Source organism: Vulpes vulpes, chromosome 2 (genome assembly GCF_048418805.1).
Source record: "Vulpes vulpes isolate BD-2025 chromosome 2, VulVul3, whole genome shotgun sequence".
Taxonomy (NCBI): Eukaryota; Metazoa; Chordata; class Mammalia; order Carnivora; family Canidae; genus Vulpes; species Vulpes vulpes.
The window spans coordinates 7,779,503-7,795,953 of record NC_132781.1 but is presented as its reverse complement, the minus strand read 5'-3'; the positions used below and the strand labels follow the sequence as shown (position 1 = coordinate 7,795,953).

At 47.7% G+C, this 16,451-nt stretch overlaps 1 protein-coding gene across 8 annotated transcripts in view; it reads right to left on the bottom strand.

The window, feature by feature from the left end:
• SLC39A11 (solute carrier family 39 member 11) overlaps positions 1–16,451 on the bottom strand; it is a 410,439-nt gene that overhangs the window by 276,057 nt on the left and 117,931 nt on the right. For all 8 annotated transcript variants that reach the window (XM_072746722.1, XM_072746726.1, XM_072746723.1 and 5 more), the window contains one exon: positions 13,630–13,788. In XM_072746722.1, coding sequence (XP_072602823.1) covers positions 13,630–13,788 — 159 coding nt within the window. The remainder of the gene's footprint in view (positions 1–13,629; positions 13,789–16,451) is intronic.

Genomic DNA, 16,451 nt, shown 5'->3' with positions numbered 1-16,451 from the left:
TTCTCCACTCCTTTTCCTGTTTCTATTCTTTCTAGGACCTGCACCTCTGCCTTACACACACCTTATAGAACAGACAAGGTATGTCTTCCTTATAAAGGTCAAGGATTTAATGCTTTCTTTGGAGTCCTCCAGCACAACAGATCACATCTAAGGAGGGACTAGGTGGGGTTGACATGACCATTGACTCATCAAAATTCCTGCCTCCAGGGCATAAGTGACTTATGGGAAACACCTGAACACAGGTCTTTGTTCTTGGATTACTGAAAAGACACATACAGCAGACCACTGTCCTCAATAAAATCCCCAGACCCCACGCAAAGGGGAGATTCACTCTTCTTTCCTTTCTGAGTCTCCTGGTCACTCTGTCCATGTCTACCCTCTCTATATCTTTAATAAACTCTATTCTCGCTTCCTCATTTTGATTTCTATCCTGCACAAAGTCAAGGAGCCTCCTGGCTGGTCCTGCAAACCCCCCTGCAGGTCCTTGGATCCAGCCAGCCCGTTTCAGGTGGAAAACTAGAACACGTACAAAGAACCAGAAGGAGGAGACTGATGCCTATTTTAGAGAGAAGGCAGACAGTGCAAACAGGCAGAGAACACAATCTGGCCCCACAGTAAAAAGGGGCAAAAGGACACTCCACAGCAATGGCCTGGGGGTGAGTCCTGCATAGGTGGTGACAGGACCACTGAGCCAGGGCTGAGGTGGCTGCAGAGAATGCAAAGACAAAGAAGGGCTGAGTCACCCAAGATCTAAGACAACAGCTTTCACCACTGCCCTTAGCTCAGGCTGCCACACACTGGGTAGCTTAAACAACAGAAATTGGTTTCTCATAGTTCTGGGGGCTGAGAGTCCAAGACCAGGGGACCAGGGTGCCAGGAGGATTGGGTTCTGGTGACACTGTGATCTCAGTAAGAAATATGTGTTTGGTCTTTGCCCCTATTTCTGGCACAGGAGCACTTTAAAAAACCCTTGCGAAGTCCTAAGTGATAAGAGTGATTAAGATGTCTGGATTTTCGTAACAAACCTCTTTCCACCACACCTGAGCTTCTGTTAACCAGGTGACCTTTAGAAAGCACCTGAGGATGGGGGTTGGTTGCCAGGGGAACCAGCCATGTGCTAGAGGGCTGTAACTTTCAGCCCCACCCCCTAACTTCCAAGAAGCCCAATAGGGACTGGTGGTTGAATCGATTATTTAATCAATTGCGCTCTGGTAATGAAACCTCCATAAAAACCCAAAAGGACAGGGTTCAGAGAGCTTCCAGTTTGGAGAACACACAGAGATGAGGTAGACTGACGTGTGGGGAGAGAGTAGAAGCCCCCCCTCCCCGTACCAGGCCCTATGCTTCTCTCCCATTGGCTGTTTCTGAGTTTTATCTTTTTATTTTATTTTTAAGATTTTGTTTATTTATTCATGAGAGACACAGAGAGAGAGGCAGAGACACAGGCAGAGGGAGAAGCAGGCTCCACGCTGGGAGCTCAACGTGGGACTCGATCCTGGGTCTCCAGGATCACGTCCTGGGCTGAAGGCGGCGCTAAACCGCCGAGCCATCCAGGGCTGCCCGAATTTTATCTTTTTAGAATAGACCAGTAATCTCATGAGTACAGCTGACCCTTGAACAATACGGGTTGCATGGGTCCAATTACATGAGAGTTTTTTCCAGAAATATAGTACGGTACTGTAAATGTATCTTTTCTTCCCTAGGATTTTTTTTTAAGATTTTTATTTATTTATTCATGAAAGACACAGCAAGAGACAGAGACAGAGACATAGGCTGAGGGAGAAGCAGGCTCCCTGCAAGGAGCCCAGTGTGGGACTCGATCCCAGATCCCGGGATTACGCTCTGGGCCAAAGGCAGATGCTCAATCACTGAGCCACCCAGGTGTCCCTTCCATGGCATATTCTTAATATTTTTTCTCCAGCTTACTTTATTCTAAGAATACAGTACATAATACATATATAACATAGCAAATATGTGTTGAACAACTGTTTATGTTATCAGTCAGGCTGTCGGTCAACACTGGAAGCATGTCAACAGTTAAATTTGGGGATTTTTGACTGTGTATGTGGCAGGGGGCGGGGGAGAGGGTCAACTATAAACTGTTTTCCTGAGTTCTGCGAGCTGCTCTAGCAAATTAATCAAATCCAAGGAGGTGGGGGGTGGGAACCTCTGATCTATAGCTGATTGACACAACCGGGACTTGATATTGGCAGGTAGATAGATATCTCCAGGTAGATAGTATCAGGATTGACTGGAACTGTAGGATCCCCAGCTGGTTGTTGGAGAATTGCTTGGTGGTACAGAAAAAACACACACAACAGAGCTTTCCTCCTGGCTGGAAGACAGTCATGTTCTCACTGTGTCCTCACATGGCAGAGAGAGAAAGAGAGCAAGCTCTCTGGAGTCTCTTCTTGTAAGACCACCAATCCCACAATGAGGGCCCCACCCTCAGGACCTCATCTAAACCTAATCATCTCCCAAAGACTTCACTCCAAATGTCCCACTGGGGTTTAGGGCTTCAACATATGAATGGGGAGGTGGGTGGGGGGAGGCATAATAATTCAGTCGGTAGCAACAACCTAGATGTCAAACCAGGTGGACAACCTACTAGCAACCTGTTCTATGAGTAAAGTAAATCTACTTATTTACAGATAAGGCACAGGTAACTGAAGGTTTCCTCCTCACCTAGTCAAATCATTTTGGTCTCCAAGTGGCCAGTTGGTCACTCTTCCATTGAACAATAATGCATCTGAGAGAAAGATACCACAGGAGTGGCAAAGATGGGCTATGGTCCTAAGGGTCTAGTTTTACAGGCACAATTTTCAATCCATTCCTTTTGGGGCAGCGGAAGGAAGGGGCCATCTGCTTATAGGATATACAAACGTCTAGGAAAGGACACCTCACCTTCTAGAACCCAGAGGTAAGACAAATGAACATCACGATGAAGCCCTCCTCGTTTGAAGACTACAGGCATACACAAATACATAGATACATCTCCCCCAACACACACCCATTTTATTAAGCCTGAATGCACAACAGCTTCCACATTTCCTGATATGAGAACTGATATTTATTAAACACCTACTGTATGCCAGCCAAACTGTGTGTTAGGTGCTCTATAAGCATTATTGCAGTTAATCCTCATGGCCATCCTCTCAGGTCGGATTATATCCATTCTACAGATAAGGATACTGAGGATACTAAGTATCTGCCCCTAGATGTGCAGCCCTAGGAATGAATCCAGGGCAATTTTGTCCAATGCCCATGCTTGCTCCCCTCTTATGTGCTGCCTCTAAAGAAGCCTTATGCCAACCTAGAAATGCAGACTAGGGTGGGGAGCATGGGATTGGTAGAAAGACTTAAGGTATGTGGTGCCTGGGTGGCTCAGTCCATTGAGCACCTAACTCTTGATTTCAGCTCAGGTCATGATCTCAGGGATTGAGTCTCATGTCACGCTCCACATCCTCAGGAAGTCTGCTTGAGTTCTCTCTCTCCCTCTCCCTCTGCCCCTCCCTCTGACCTTCCCCCTGCTTGGGTGCTCTCTTGAGCTCATGCTCACTCTCACTCTCTCTCTCTAAAATAAATAAATGTATCTTTAAAAAAAGAAACAATTAAGACATAATGTATATAATGACATGTTATTTATATAATGCCATTATGTAATACCCTTAGATATCATCATATAATATGCCATCACAAAATACAGTATCATTATTTAATACAAATAATCCTGCTTCTACCCCCAACCATGATGTCCAACTAGAACTCTGGCAGCGAGAAAACGTGGCATTAGCTTGCACTTCTCGAGGCTCATTACCTATAGGTCCCTCCTTAAGCCATTTCTGGGCATCTTCAGGGAGAGACAGTCTCCTGGGACGCCACCAACTGCCACTTGCTCTGCCATATGGAAGCTATTCGAGTAGCTTCTGGCAAAATGGGCAGGGGTGAGTAGAGTCAGGATCAGGGTGTCAGACAAAGCAAGTGATTACTCCTACAAAGGCTGCCCAGAGAACCAGGGGAGGAGAAAGGCAGCGGCCAAAAGGAAGCTAGAGCCCTTTGGGTAAAGGAGGTCTCCCAGGTGATTCTGGTGAGCTCTGACGTTTGCCATCCAGAGAACCAGATCCTCTCCCCTTTCATCTGGAGACTGTCCCTTCATCACCTGCAGGATGTCCTCCTTTCCCTCTTTTCTGAGGCTTCTGCAATAGTAAAACTTGGCTTAGAAGGGAAAGAGAAAGATATGTGAATTGCAGTGAATTATCCCAAAAATAACATCTGAACGAAAAGTTATGAGTAGGCTTCATTCATTGGTCACCGACCTCGGTGGCACGTCGGAGCCTCTGTGGGGATGTTCTGTTTCAGACACCTAGGCCTCCCTGTGGGCACAATGGAATCAGACCTCCAGGGGGAGGTTCAGGTGTTAATATTTTCCTGAAGCACCAAAGACAACTTCCCTGCTCCCTCCCACCCCTACCCCATTGCACTCACCTCCCTTCTAACGCACTTCCTGATCCCACTGCTCAGAAAATGCCTATTTTAAATAGCAGTGTACATCTTTAGCTTTGTAAGTAAACACAATTAAAGAAAGTAAAGCCATGAAAAATCATACAACGGATTCAGATTTCAGACTAAGTTTTTCTATTTTTCACCTGCATGGTTAATTATCTATGCCTCATGTTTGCTGTGCCAAAAAAAGAGGCCCTTGCAAAGGGCATGGATCTGCTTCTAGAAAATAACTCACAGACGTAAAGCACTTTAAACTTAGAAGCTGTAGGGGGTTTTCACAAAGATGGTCCCATTAGATCTTCCCAACATCTTCATTCACACATTCGTCAAATACCTCCTAGAGACCTACTCTGTGCCAGGCTCTGTGCTGATTGGTGCGGGGGACCTACGGGACACCAGAGCAGGTCCATCCCTGTCCAAGCTCCTGCCTTCAGGCCACAGGGGGTCGGGTCCATGGGTGATGACAGCATAGGGAACAGAAGGGCCACAGCGGAACCAAGACACAGTTTATGGAGGAGGAACACACAAACCACATCCTGTAGTGTAGGCAGGAGAGAACAGTACTCTTAGCTACTCACCACTGCCACTGGGTTTGTGATGATCACTTTTAGCTTTTGCACTAAACTCAGAACACCTCCATCTGGCTTGGGTTGAGGTGAGGAAAGTCCTACAATTGCTTGCCCACGTCACTGGAAAAAAGGAGGCTTGGCTATGATTTTGAAGCCACAGTGTGCTCCCAAGGCACAAGGATAAAATCCCTTCCCCTCCAGCCATTCCTAAGATACAGGACAGTGAAAGGAACTGCAGACCTAGAACAGCATAGAGCATTTCTGGAAGGGGCACTATATACTACGGCTATGGATATGCCTTGTTGTTTATCCCCATGGCTCCACATGGGAGCGGTTTTACTCCAACTCCATCCTTTCTAAGAACTGGCCAAACCACATCTCTGGCCCCACACTCCCTTCCTCTTTTCTTGTTGGATACCAGAACTCTGGCCACCCTCTGGCTTGGATTCACCACCACCACCAGCAGCACCACCATGATCCCAGAGGAGGCCAACGCCGTGGGCAGGGCCTGGATCTGCTCTGCTTGGCAAGGACGCACCAGGCGCCTAGCTAGGGATTCCCCTGCGAGCCAGACAGAGGCACTGCCATCTTTGGGAAGAAGAAGTTAACAGGAGGTGCACACCTGATTCCAGCCTCGTAAATCTCCTCTGCCACCACCATCTTTGCCATGGGCATGTTGCCCAACTCAACAAATAGCAAGACCCGACAAGTGCTCAGTCACAACTTTATGATCTAAAATATGAAAATGTGTTGTAAGCATGGAGAACAAAACCCAAGATCTAGAAGGGTCCCACCGTGACTATCTGCATTTAAGAATCCCTGCCAGTATGGGGTGCCTGGGGTGGCTTAGTAGGTTAAGCATTTGACTCCTGATTTTGGCTCAGGTCATGATCTCATGCTCTCAGGATCGTGAGATCAAGCCCCACATCAGGCTCTGTGCTCAGCAGGGAGTCTGCTTGAGATTCTCTTTCCCTCTCCCTCTGCCCCTCCCACTGCTCACGTTTTTATGCTCTCTCTCCCCCTCTCTCAAATGAAGAAATAAATCTTTTTTTAAAATGGTACTTTATTATAAATAAAACTATTTACTATTATAAACTATTTTATTTTATTTTTTTTTATTTATGATAGTCACAGAGAGAGAGAGAGAGAGAGGCAGAGACACAGGCGGAGGGAGAAGCAGGCTCCAAGCACCGGGAGCCCAACGTGGGATTCGATCCCGGGAGTCCAGGGTCGCGCCCTGGGCCAAAGGCAGGCGCCAAACCGCTGCGCCACCCAGGGATCCCCTATAAACTATTTTAAAAATAAGAAGCATTCAGTGGTTGGTCTTACAGTGCTTTATAGCCTATACTGAAGTGGACGCTTTGGTGTGTGTGTGTATGTGTGCACGTGTGCACACGGATGTATGAGTTTTCACGCCAAACCCACTTCCCTCCAGGAAGACACGACACTGACAGAGATGGGCTTCTGAACCCTGGCCAAGAGCCAGAGTGGATGGTCTCCAATGCTCTGTGGCTCTGTGCCACTGGCTACAAAGCTACAAATATTTTCCCTACAGCCCCAAGGAGCCAGGACTGTGTGCACAGCTAACACAGACAGGCACACAAATGGCTGGAGCAGGATGTATGTCCACAGCTAAACGTGCCCTGCAAGACAGCCACAGAATGGCTGAAACCCATGGTTTTCTTGGAGAAGCAGCAACCATACCATACTGGGAGTGAAGCCAAAACCAACACCTACCTAAGCATCTTCCTTAAAGTCACAGGAAACTGCAGAATGCATCACAAGCAAAAGAAACCTCAAGTCTGGCTCCCACTTGCACCTTGGGACTGGGTGCTGGGGCCCTGGGGGCTCAAATGCCCACTCTTTCCAAGTATCGGTTTCTGAAGGGCCTGCAGCTTTGTGCCTCCGAGCCCCCCAGTGCAGTGACATAGCCTGTCTGTTCCATAGGCAGTGAATCCCTCCAACCTTTTCAAACACTCTCGAGCTGGGGCTCCAGAGCCACTGCTTTTGTTGGGTAAGCTTATGGGTTTGCTCCAGTGGGAACGAAAGTATCAATGAGTGTCATGTATCTGCTCTGGGAGCATCCTTAATCAGCCTGTCCACTCAGCTGCCAGGAAAACCCTGGCTTGTTCTTGTTCAAAACACCCCATGCCTTAACCAATGGCCTCCAGTCATGTCCACAGGATGAGGCATCCCTACCCAGTCACCTCTCAACCTTAGTACCATTGATTCCAAAAGAAACTAAGAGAACGTGGTTATGGGCTGAACTATGGCCTCTACAATTCTTATGTTGAAGCCATCACCCCTGCACCTCCAAATGTGACTATACTTGGAAGGAGGGCCTTTGAAAGGGATGATTAGGTAAAAAGGAGACCGTGAGGGTGTGCCCTGCTCCCATGAGACCAGTGCCTGGACCAGAGGACATTTGGACACACAGGGAGATGCCAGGGATGCACGTGCTCAGAAAAAAAGACCACGTGAGGGCCCAGCAAGAAGGGAGCATCTGCAAGCCAACGAGCGAGGACACAGAAGAAAGCTGCCCCGCTGGCACCCCGATCACAGAATTCCAGCCTCCAGAACTGGAGGAAACACATTTCTGCTGTTGAAGCTCCCTGGTCCACAGTACTCTGTTCTGGAGGCCCTGGGAGATGGATACAGATTGTGTAGACGGTGAAGCAGCACACCCATTTGCAAAACCTCATCCCTCTTTGACCTGATTCTAACAGCCAGTGGAGCCTCCTGCCCAGCCCAGCCCCTGCCCTGGAAGCTCTCTGGCTCTCTCCAGCCTAGCCACGATGCCAACAACTGCCCAAACCCAGTCTATCTTCCAGTATCAAACAGAACTGCCAATGCCCAACAAAGTATGAGAAAGAAGGAAGCACTAAGGGGCACCTGGGTGGCTCAGTCGTTAAATATCTGCCTTCAGCTCAGGTCACGATCTCAGGGTCCTGGGATGGAGCCCACCATGGAGCCCCCAGCTCAGCAGGAAGCCTGCTTCTCCCTCTCCTTTTGCCCTACCCCCCTCCATTGCCCCACCCCCTCCCCTTCCCCCCTGCCCATGCACAGACCTGCACGCTTCTCTCAAATAAATCAAATCTTAAAAAAAAAAAAAAGAAGAAGAAGAAGAAGAAGAGGCAGCACTAAAACTGAGGCAGAGGGCCAATCTTCTCTCTGGCAGCCAGTTGGGCTTATCAGGCAATGTCAGGCTTCTGCTACGGACTCTCAGGTGGTTGCCACTGCAGTCTCTCCTTGTGGTGTCCCGTAAGATATTCTTGCCATCCCCCAACTCCCTGAGACCCCATCTTTTCTCTGCAAGGTATTCTTCAGTGAAGTAGAATCAGAATGCTGAGGATGGAGGGACGCCTGGGTGGCTCAGTGGCTGAGCATCCACCTGCCTTTGGCTCAGGTCGTGATCCCAGGGTCCTGGGATCGAGTCCCACATACGGTTCCCCATAGGGAGCCTGCTTCTCCCGTTCCTTTTGTGTCTCTCATGAATAAATAAATAAAATCTTTAAAACAAAAAATGCTGAGGATGGAGAGAATCTACAAAGGAGAGAAAAACATCCAAAGGCCCCTTCTGGAGGGAAAATAAGCGCTTCCTGCAACCTCTGTCACTTGCAGACACTCATCATATGTGGCCCCTCATCGCAACTCCAGCCAACGGGTATTGACGTCAGTCAAAGTTGGCTGCATATTAGAAGTACGTGCACACACTGCTCGCTCAGGTTTTCAGCAGAGGCATCTTCTTTGCCATTACGGAGACAACAAAGAGAAACTCAACAGGACTGGGGACACGGACTGATTGAGGAGGGAGCAGGGACGAAGGCAGTTCCCCCCCCACACCGCCTGAGGATCTGCCCTGCCCACCCAGCCTGGGCAGGACCACCAGCCACGCTCTCCCGGATGAGACATCTCAGAGGGAATCAGAGACCCGCTACCTTCCCTCCCCCTTCCCCAGTCCTTGGGCATCCTCCTCAAGATGTCACATCCCCAAGAGAGGGGAGGGAGGGGTTTGGGGAGGGAGACACACATCTCCCAGCGAGACTGCCAAGATGGAAAGCAAGCTGAAAAAAGCAAGTAGCAACAACACAGACAGTATGTTACCATGTGTTTTTCAGAAAACACAAAACAAAATTACATTTCCAGATGTACACAGATATATATGTAAAAGCATAGAGGAATCCAGCTCCTGGATGATAGGGAGACCATGAGGCGGACCACGTACAGTAGGGCGGTGGGACGCTGCACAGGTACTAGAACAACCGTAGCAAAAAAGTCACTTCAAATGTAAAGACACCACACAAGAGATCACACACACGGGTTCCAATGGTGTGAAAAACGAATGGCCTGTGTGCACACAGGAGAAAGGAGCTCAAAATGAGGTGGCCCGGATTGCTCCATAGAGGATTTAAAGCACACTCTCGCTCTCAAGCAACACAAGCAAATGGGAAAGTGTTTATGTTTCAGTATTTAAAGACACAGCATAGTTCATTTTCTTAAAGGCAAGAGAAAAAAATCTGGAAGGTTACCCCTTGAATGGGTAACAGTGGTTGGTCTGGGGACAGGACAGAAAGATCCAAGTGTCTTAGTCCACCTGGGGTTGCTATAAAAAATTACTGTAAGAGGCTCCTGGCTGGCTCAGTCGGTGGAGTGCGTGACTCTTGATCTCGGGGTTGTGGGTTTGAGCCCCATGTTGGGTGTAGAGAGTACTCAAAAAAATAAAATCTTTTTTTTTTAATTTTATTTATTTATTAGAGACACAGCGAATGAGAGGGAGAGAGAGAGGCAGAGACACAGGCAGTCGGAGAAGCAGGCTCCACGCAGGGAGCCCGACGTGGGACTCGATCCCAGGTCTCCAGGATCACACCCTGGGCTGAAGGCGGCGCTAAACCGCTAAGCCACTGGGGCTGCCCAAAAAATAAAATCTATTAAAAAATTATTATAGACCGAGGGGCTTATATACAACAGAAATGTGTTTACCTCACAGTTCTGGAAGCTAAAAGTCCAACATTGAAGTGCTGGCAAAATTGGCTTCTTGTTCATAGACAGCACTTGTGTGTCACCATGTGTCCTCACACGGCAGAAAGAACAGGGAGCTCTTGGGGACCTCTATATAAGGGCCCTAATATCATACGGGCACCACGCTTGAGATCTGATCACCTCCAGAAGGCCCTACCTCCTAATACCATCACACTGGGGGTTAGGATTTCACCATATAAATTTGAAGGGGACATACTCTATAGCAGGAAGGGACTTTCACATTTTTTTTTTTAAGTTTTTATGATGCGATTTTTGTGTTGTATTGTTGTGACACTAATATGTTTAAAAAGAAAGACAGGAGGCCTTGGGGACATGCATCCTAGCGTCCTTCCCAACCCTACCCTTCTACCCACCAGAAGAAAATCACTGCTTTAAACTCAACGTAAAGACCACCTACCTCCTGCCATTCTTAACTTCATATAGAAGCAACACTGCAAAGGTCATAAAAATGTCAGTGTTTCCAAAAAAGCTGTTTAATATCCACTCTGTCTCTCCCTAGGGTCTCTGATGGGGAACCCTGGGCTCAGGCTGGCCCCAGTCGCATTCCCCATCAACCCCCTCTTGCCAGCACTCTTCCCAAGGTCTGTGCCGACACCCCCTCCACCTCTTTCCCTCTCCCATTAAGATGCCATTTTGCAAAATCTCCATAAATCCCCATAAGCTCATTTCCCATTAACAGTTACTGGCTGAGCCTTCCCTACTTTATTCCCAGATTAAAAAAAATGAAAACAAATACCCAGTTCAGAGAGAGATTTGATGTATCTGAAGTTAACAAAGCCACAATGGGTCCAACCTGACAGGCCGTTATGAGTAAAACCCTTTTCATGAGCAGTGTTTTGCTTTGGCTCCCAAAGGGAGACAAATAAATCTGAAAAGCTGAACCAACAGAAATAGAGTTGGGAGACCAGAGGTGGTTGTTAACCATCTCCTTGCCACAAACCCGAGAGTCTGGGTTCTCAAACCAGCTTCTAGCTGCCTGAGAAGACTACCTTCCCTGTGCGTGCTCCATCAGTGCCAGATGACCACATGGACTCAAGATCAAAACCTATTAACTCACGCTCTATGAAGCATCTTCCATGGATCCAAGCTGCTGCCCCTTCTGGGTTTGGAAAGCAGGTTAAAGAGTGAAACCTAGGGGAGCCTCATGCTGTCTCAGAGCAATGGTGGCCTGAGTCTGCAAGCACCACTCACAACAGCAACATCTGTATTCAGTGACTGTAGCAATTATAAATAATTCTTATCTGTTTATAGACCTTGCAGCACAAATTCTCCTTCTCACCTCAACAGCAAGAATTAATTTCTTTTAAAACGTCCTAGAACAGATGTTTACTGTCAGGCTGATCTTTCTGCCAATTAGCAAGTGTCTGGGCATTAGTGGTTATTATGTCCTTTCTCAAGCCCCTTTGAATTCTCTCCCTGGATGCTCAGCCGCCACTCCCAAGCCATTCCAAATTTTCTGTACAGTTTGGCCACGACTTTCCCCCTGGGATCTTCTCCATATTCAAAGCATATATTAGAACAAACGCCAAGCAAAAGGTTAAAACAATGATGCTGCACAGTACAAATTGGCCAATGACTATTTACACTGCCCAGAGAAAGTCCTCACATTCAGACAGCTGATCCAATATACCTGCCCCCGTCCCTGCCCCAGTGAGCAGTGACTCATCGTGAGTCCAAAGAACCCTTCACATTGGGCAGCCCTGGTGGCGCAAGTGGTTTAGTGCCGCCTTCAGCCCAGGGTATGATCCTGGAGACCCGGGATCAAGTCCCACATCAGGCTCCCTGCATGGAGCCTGTTTCCTCCTCTGCCTGTGTCTCTGCCTCTCTCTCTCTCTCTCTCTCTCTCTCTCTCTCTCTCTCTCTCTCTGTCTCTCATGAATGAATAAATAAAATCTTAAAAAAAAAAAAGAAGCCTTCACAAGACACAGTCTTGGAAACCCAATTGGGCCCAGGTAGGAAGGACAGAAAGAGACCCAGTGGGGGCTGTGCAGAGCCACTGAGCCAGCCCTGGTCTGCTGTTCTGAGAGTTAAGGCCATTGGCTGCAAGATCTTCCTGCCATGGCAAGCATAATACACCCCAACAGCAAGTTCACACATTACCAGGGTGGATCTAAGAGCACAATATGACAGCCCACACGGAGGACCTCTTAAAGTTCTTATCATGCAGATATAATCAACAGCAAGGAAGCCAAGGGGCCGGGGGCCAGAAACTGACACTGACATTCAAGGTTGTGGTGAAAAAGATGACACATGGTCTTTCCCCCAAGACAGTGCCCTGACTCTCCATCCAACCATCACGTCCATCTGTCTGGTCCAGAGGCTGGTCCTTCTGTGACATGAGGAATCAGTTTCTCATCGGCCCCAAGGACAAGTTCCCAGGAACCCTTCCTTCTCTTTCTCTGGTCAGGAATTTACAGCAGGAAAGAAGGCAGGGAAGATAATGTCAGACTACCTCCTGGGCTAGATGTCCTGCTGACTCCAGTGAGCCTGACCTGATCCTAGCTCATCACAGTCCAACAGAAGGAATGACCTCCAACCCCATTCTCCCCTATAGGGTTCTTATCGTGCCTCCTCCCTTTCTGGGTGAGCAGAGAATTCAAGCACCAGCTCAGATCTCACAGAGGACTTCTGCCTACCTCTAGGGCTGGTTGGGACAGGACATCTGGTAAGGCTGTGTGTCCCCATACTGGATTCTCATGGACATCGACCCTTCTCTACTGACAGAAGCATATGCAGCCTACCTGATTTTAACCAATGGCACTCAGTTAGGATCTCATTGCTTGGCCTCGGCTCTTTCTGTTCAGTGCTCACGGCCAGATTTCAGGCTGTGGTTTGTACCATGCTTCCATGTGAGCGAGTATGTGCTCACTCCCCAAACCTAACCCACCGGCCTCATTTCAGCAGAAAAGCCTAAAAACCCTGGCTCACCCCCAATTCTGGTGCCTTTTAGATTTTTAAATTTTCACTTTGCAGCCCTTAAAGGGAGTTATCCTCAGGCTATAGGAAGAAAAACTGGAGTTAAGGAGCATACAACCAGCCAGGAACAGAAATGAACTCAAACTCAGAGCTTTGCTACCCAGTGTCCCCACCTCATCCTCCTGTTCATAAGCCCTTGTCAATGTGACGCTTTGTCAATGGTCTTATGCCATAGTTGGGTGTGCCATCATCTCCCTAATGACAGTGTATGCTCCTTAAGGGTCAAGACCATGATCGTAATCACTCACTTCTCCCAGTTGCTAGGTCCGCTCATAGACATAGTGCCACACGGTACAACGTCAGCTGCACTCTATATTTATAATGAAACCTGACATTTAAAATCTGAACTTACCAAAATGTAACTAAGGGGATGATTAGTCATATTACCAAGAGCTTATTTTCTTTTAGGAAAAAAAAAGTCACAATTCAAGGCAAAATTCTAGATGAAAGTCCAAAATGGCTTGAAATATCTATTTCGATATCACTGGCTACTCAACAGAGACATGACATAGGTATGTCAAGTTTGAAGAATGGTACTCACCAGGTGAGGCATCAAGAGATCAGCCAGGTAGACAAAAGCAGCTCCAAGGGTGAAGCCAACGGCCACAGGGAAGAAGGCAAAGGCACCAAAGCCCCCAGAGGACGTGGCCATCTCCACAGCCGGGGCCAGGAGAGACCAATAGGAGGCTGCGAGCATGACCTGCAAAAAACACAATGAACGAGCCATTAAACCAACCACAACCACACAAGGCCTCCCAAGTACAGACGTCAGTGCTCTCTACAGCCCAAAGCAAACCCTATACATATATAGGCCCTTCACCTTCAATGGTAGGTTCTCTTTCAAACCAAAAATCTACCACCAGAATGCCTGGAACTAATGCCATAGGACCTCAATATGGCATGGGATGGAGGTGACCTTGGGACGATGAAGTCCAGTTTCCTGTCATCCAGCCTGCAACTCAGTGGTTCTCCACTGTGGGCAACTGTACCCCGCAGGGCACATTTGGCAATGTGTGGAGATGTTTTTGGTTGTCACAGCATATGTGTCGCACATATATCCAGGGCCCTTCAATTTTTACCTGTTAGCTCTAGGTCTGCATTCTGGGGCACCAAAGAAGGTATCTTTCCTCTAGGATATGTGGCAGCCTTTGAAATATTTGAAGACAACTGCTGATCAATGTCAGTAGCTTGGTCTTGCAACTTTGTGATCTCCAAAAGGAAAGAAGGGAGCTAGTATTTATTGATCACTTGCTATTTTCAGGGAAAGAGATCTTTGATGCCTTCTTTTATCATTGCCACAGCCCCAGGAGTCAGACGCTGTTTTCTGTTGCTATCGGTAGATAAAGAAATTGAACCTAGACGTAATAAGATAGTTTGCAGGAGGGCACATCACCAATAAGCAGCAGATCCAGGGACCTGAGCAAGCAGGACCATAATCCCCTCAATAAGCGCAGAACCATGAAAGGGAAGAGAAACATGAAGCACTGAACACAAATCTCAATGCGGTCAACTGGATAAAACTTCTCCAGTGTTTACTGCATTAAACGCTCATCCATGGCCATTTACTCTTATAGCTGCTGTGACATCTCCTTGGTAAGAGTATACACCCACTACCCATCGTAACCATATGACAGTCATCACTGACATGAAAATGTTGAATGGGTTTCTAAAAATGATTTCATTATGCCTTGCCTTAAAAAAAAAAAAAAAAAAACCTGCATCACCCATCTCCAAAATAACACTTGGAGTGACAGAACCAGGTATTACAAAAGCAACAATAAAGAACAAACCCATGCAGAAAGTAATTTCCCTTCTGCCAACCATCATCTACACACAGTCACTTGCTCTGGGCCCAATTCTCCCAGAAAAAGTCTTAGTACCACCCACAGAAAAATTGTATCTGCCTCTGAAACTCCCAGAGAGAAGAAAATGTCTCATCATTTCAGCTCCATGAGACCACCCAAGGAAGCTTGTGGGCTCCTTCCCTGTGCCCCAGCCTAACCTATCTCTTTCCCAGACTGTTGTCTCACTGGCTTTAGAGTTCAACAGCCTTGGGTAGCTGCCGTTCATGGTAAACTCCACAGCGAGGCGGACCTGCACATACCTGTCCAGCTACCTCTCTGCACATTCCAGGACCTTCCATACAGCCCCACCATCAGCAACTCTAAGGCCACACCATCCAGGAAGGCCACTCATTGATTGCATCCTCCAATCCCTCCCTGCCTCCCATCCTTGTTGATGCCATGGAGGGGGGGCGCGCAATTCATCAGCCATGGTTCCCCATTCACCTCTTCCACACAAAGTTGAACCTCTTCTGCCCAAGTCCCTTTCCATCCTTCTGCATCCCTGGAGGCCAACTTCTTTCTTGCCCTTACAGATGAGAAATGCAAAATATTCCCATGAACAAGTGACACGATGTAGAGAAGAGATGCACCTCTCAAGGGAGGGGTCCCAGGATGCCGTGATGCTTGAAACAGAAAAGCATGCTGGATGATTCAGGTGGACCCCGCCTCAAGAATCACCGTTCTTTATCTTTCCAGGGAAATCCAGGACCCAACTGAATTTCCTTCATTTCTTTCTTTTTTTTATATAAATTTATTTTTTATTGGTGTTCAATTTGCCAACGCATAGAATAACACCCAGTGCTCATCCCGTCAAGTGCCCACCTCAGTGCCCGTCACCCAGTCACCCCCACCCCCCACCCACCTCCCCTTCCACCACCCCTAGTTCGTTTCCCAGAGTTAGGAGTCTTTCATGTTCTTCATTTCTTTTCCTCACCAGACTCCCCGTCTCCCACATACATTGGAAAAATGACCAAAGAACAATCGTGAAATAGAATTGGGTCGCCTGTCCAAAGCAACAATGGGGAACAACAACAACAAAAAAGCTATTTAAAAGGCATTATGTAGTAGACAAAATAATGACTTTCCCCCAAAGACGGCTACGCCCTAACCCCCAGAGCCTGAAAATATGTCCCCTTATGTGGCAAAAGTGACTCTGCACCTGTGATTAAGTTAAGGATCTTGAGATGGGAAGGTTATCCTGGGTGATCTGGGCGGAACCAATGTGACCCCAGGGTTCGTATGAGAAGACAAGAAGAGTCAGAGTCAGAGAGAAGATGTGATGACAAGAGCAGAGGTCACAGTAGGTAAGGAGCTGGAAGATGAAAGATGCTGCCGGGCTGGCTTAAAGATGAAGAAAAGGCCATGAACCAAGAAATGCAGGTGACCTCCAGAAAGCAGAAAGAGCAAGGAAACAGATTGTCCCCTAGAGCCTCCAGAAGGAAGGCAGCCCGGCCAACATCTCGACTATAATCCAGATAAAACTATTTTGGATTTCTGAACTCCAGTACTTTCGGGTAGC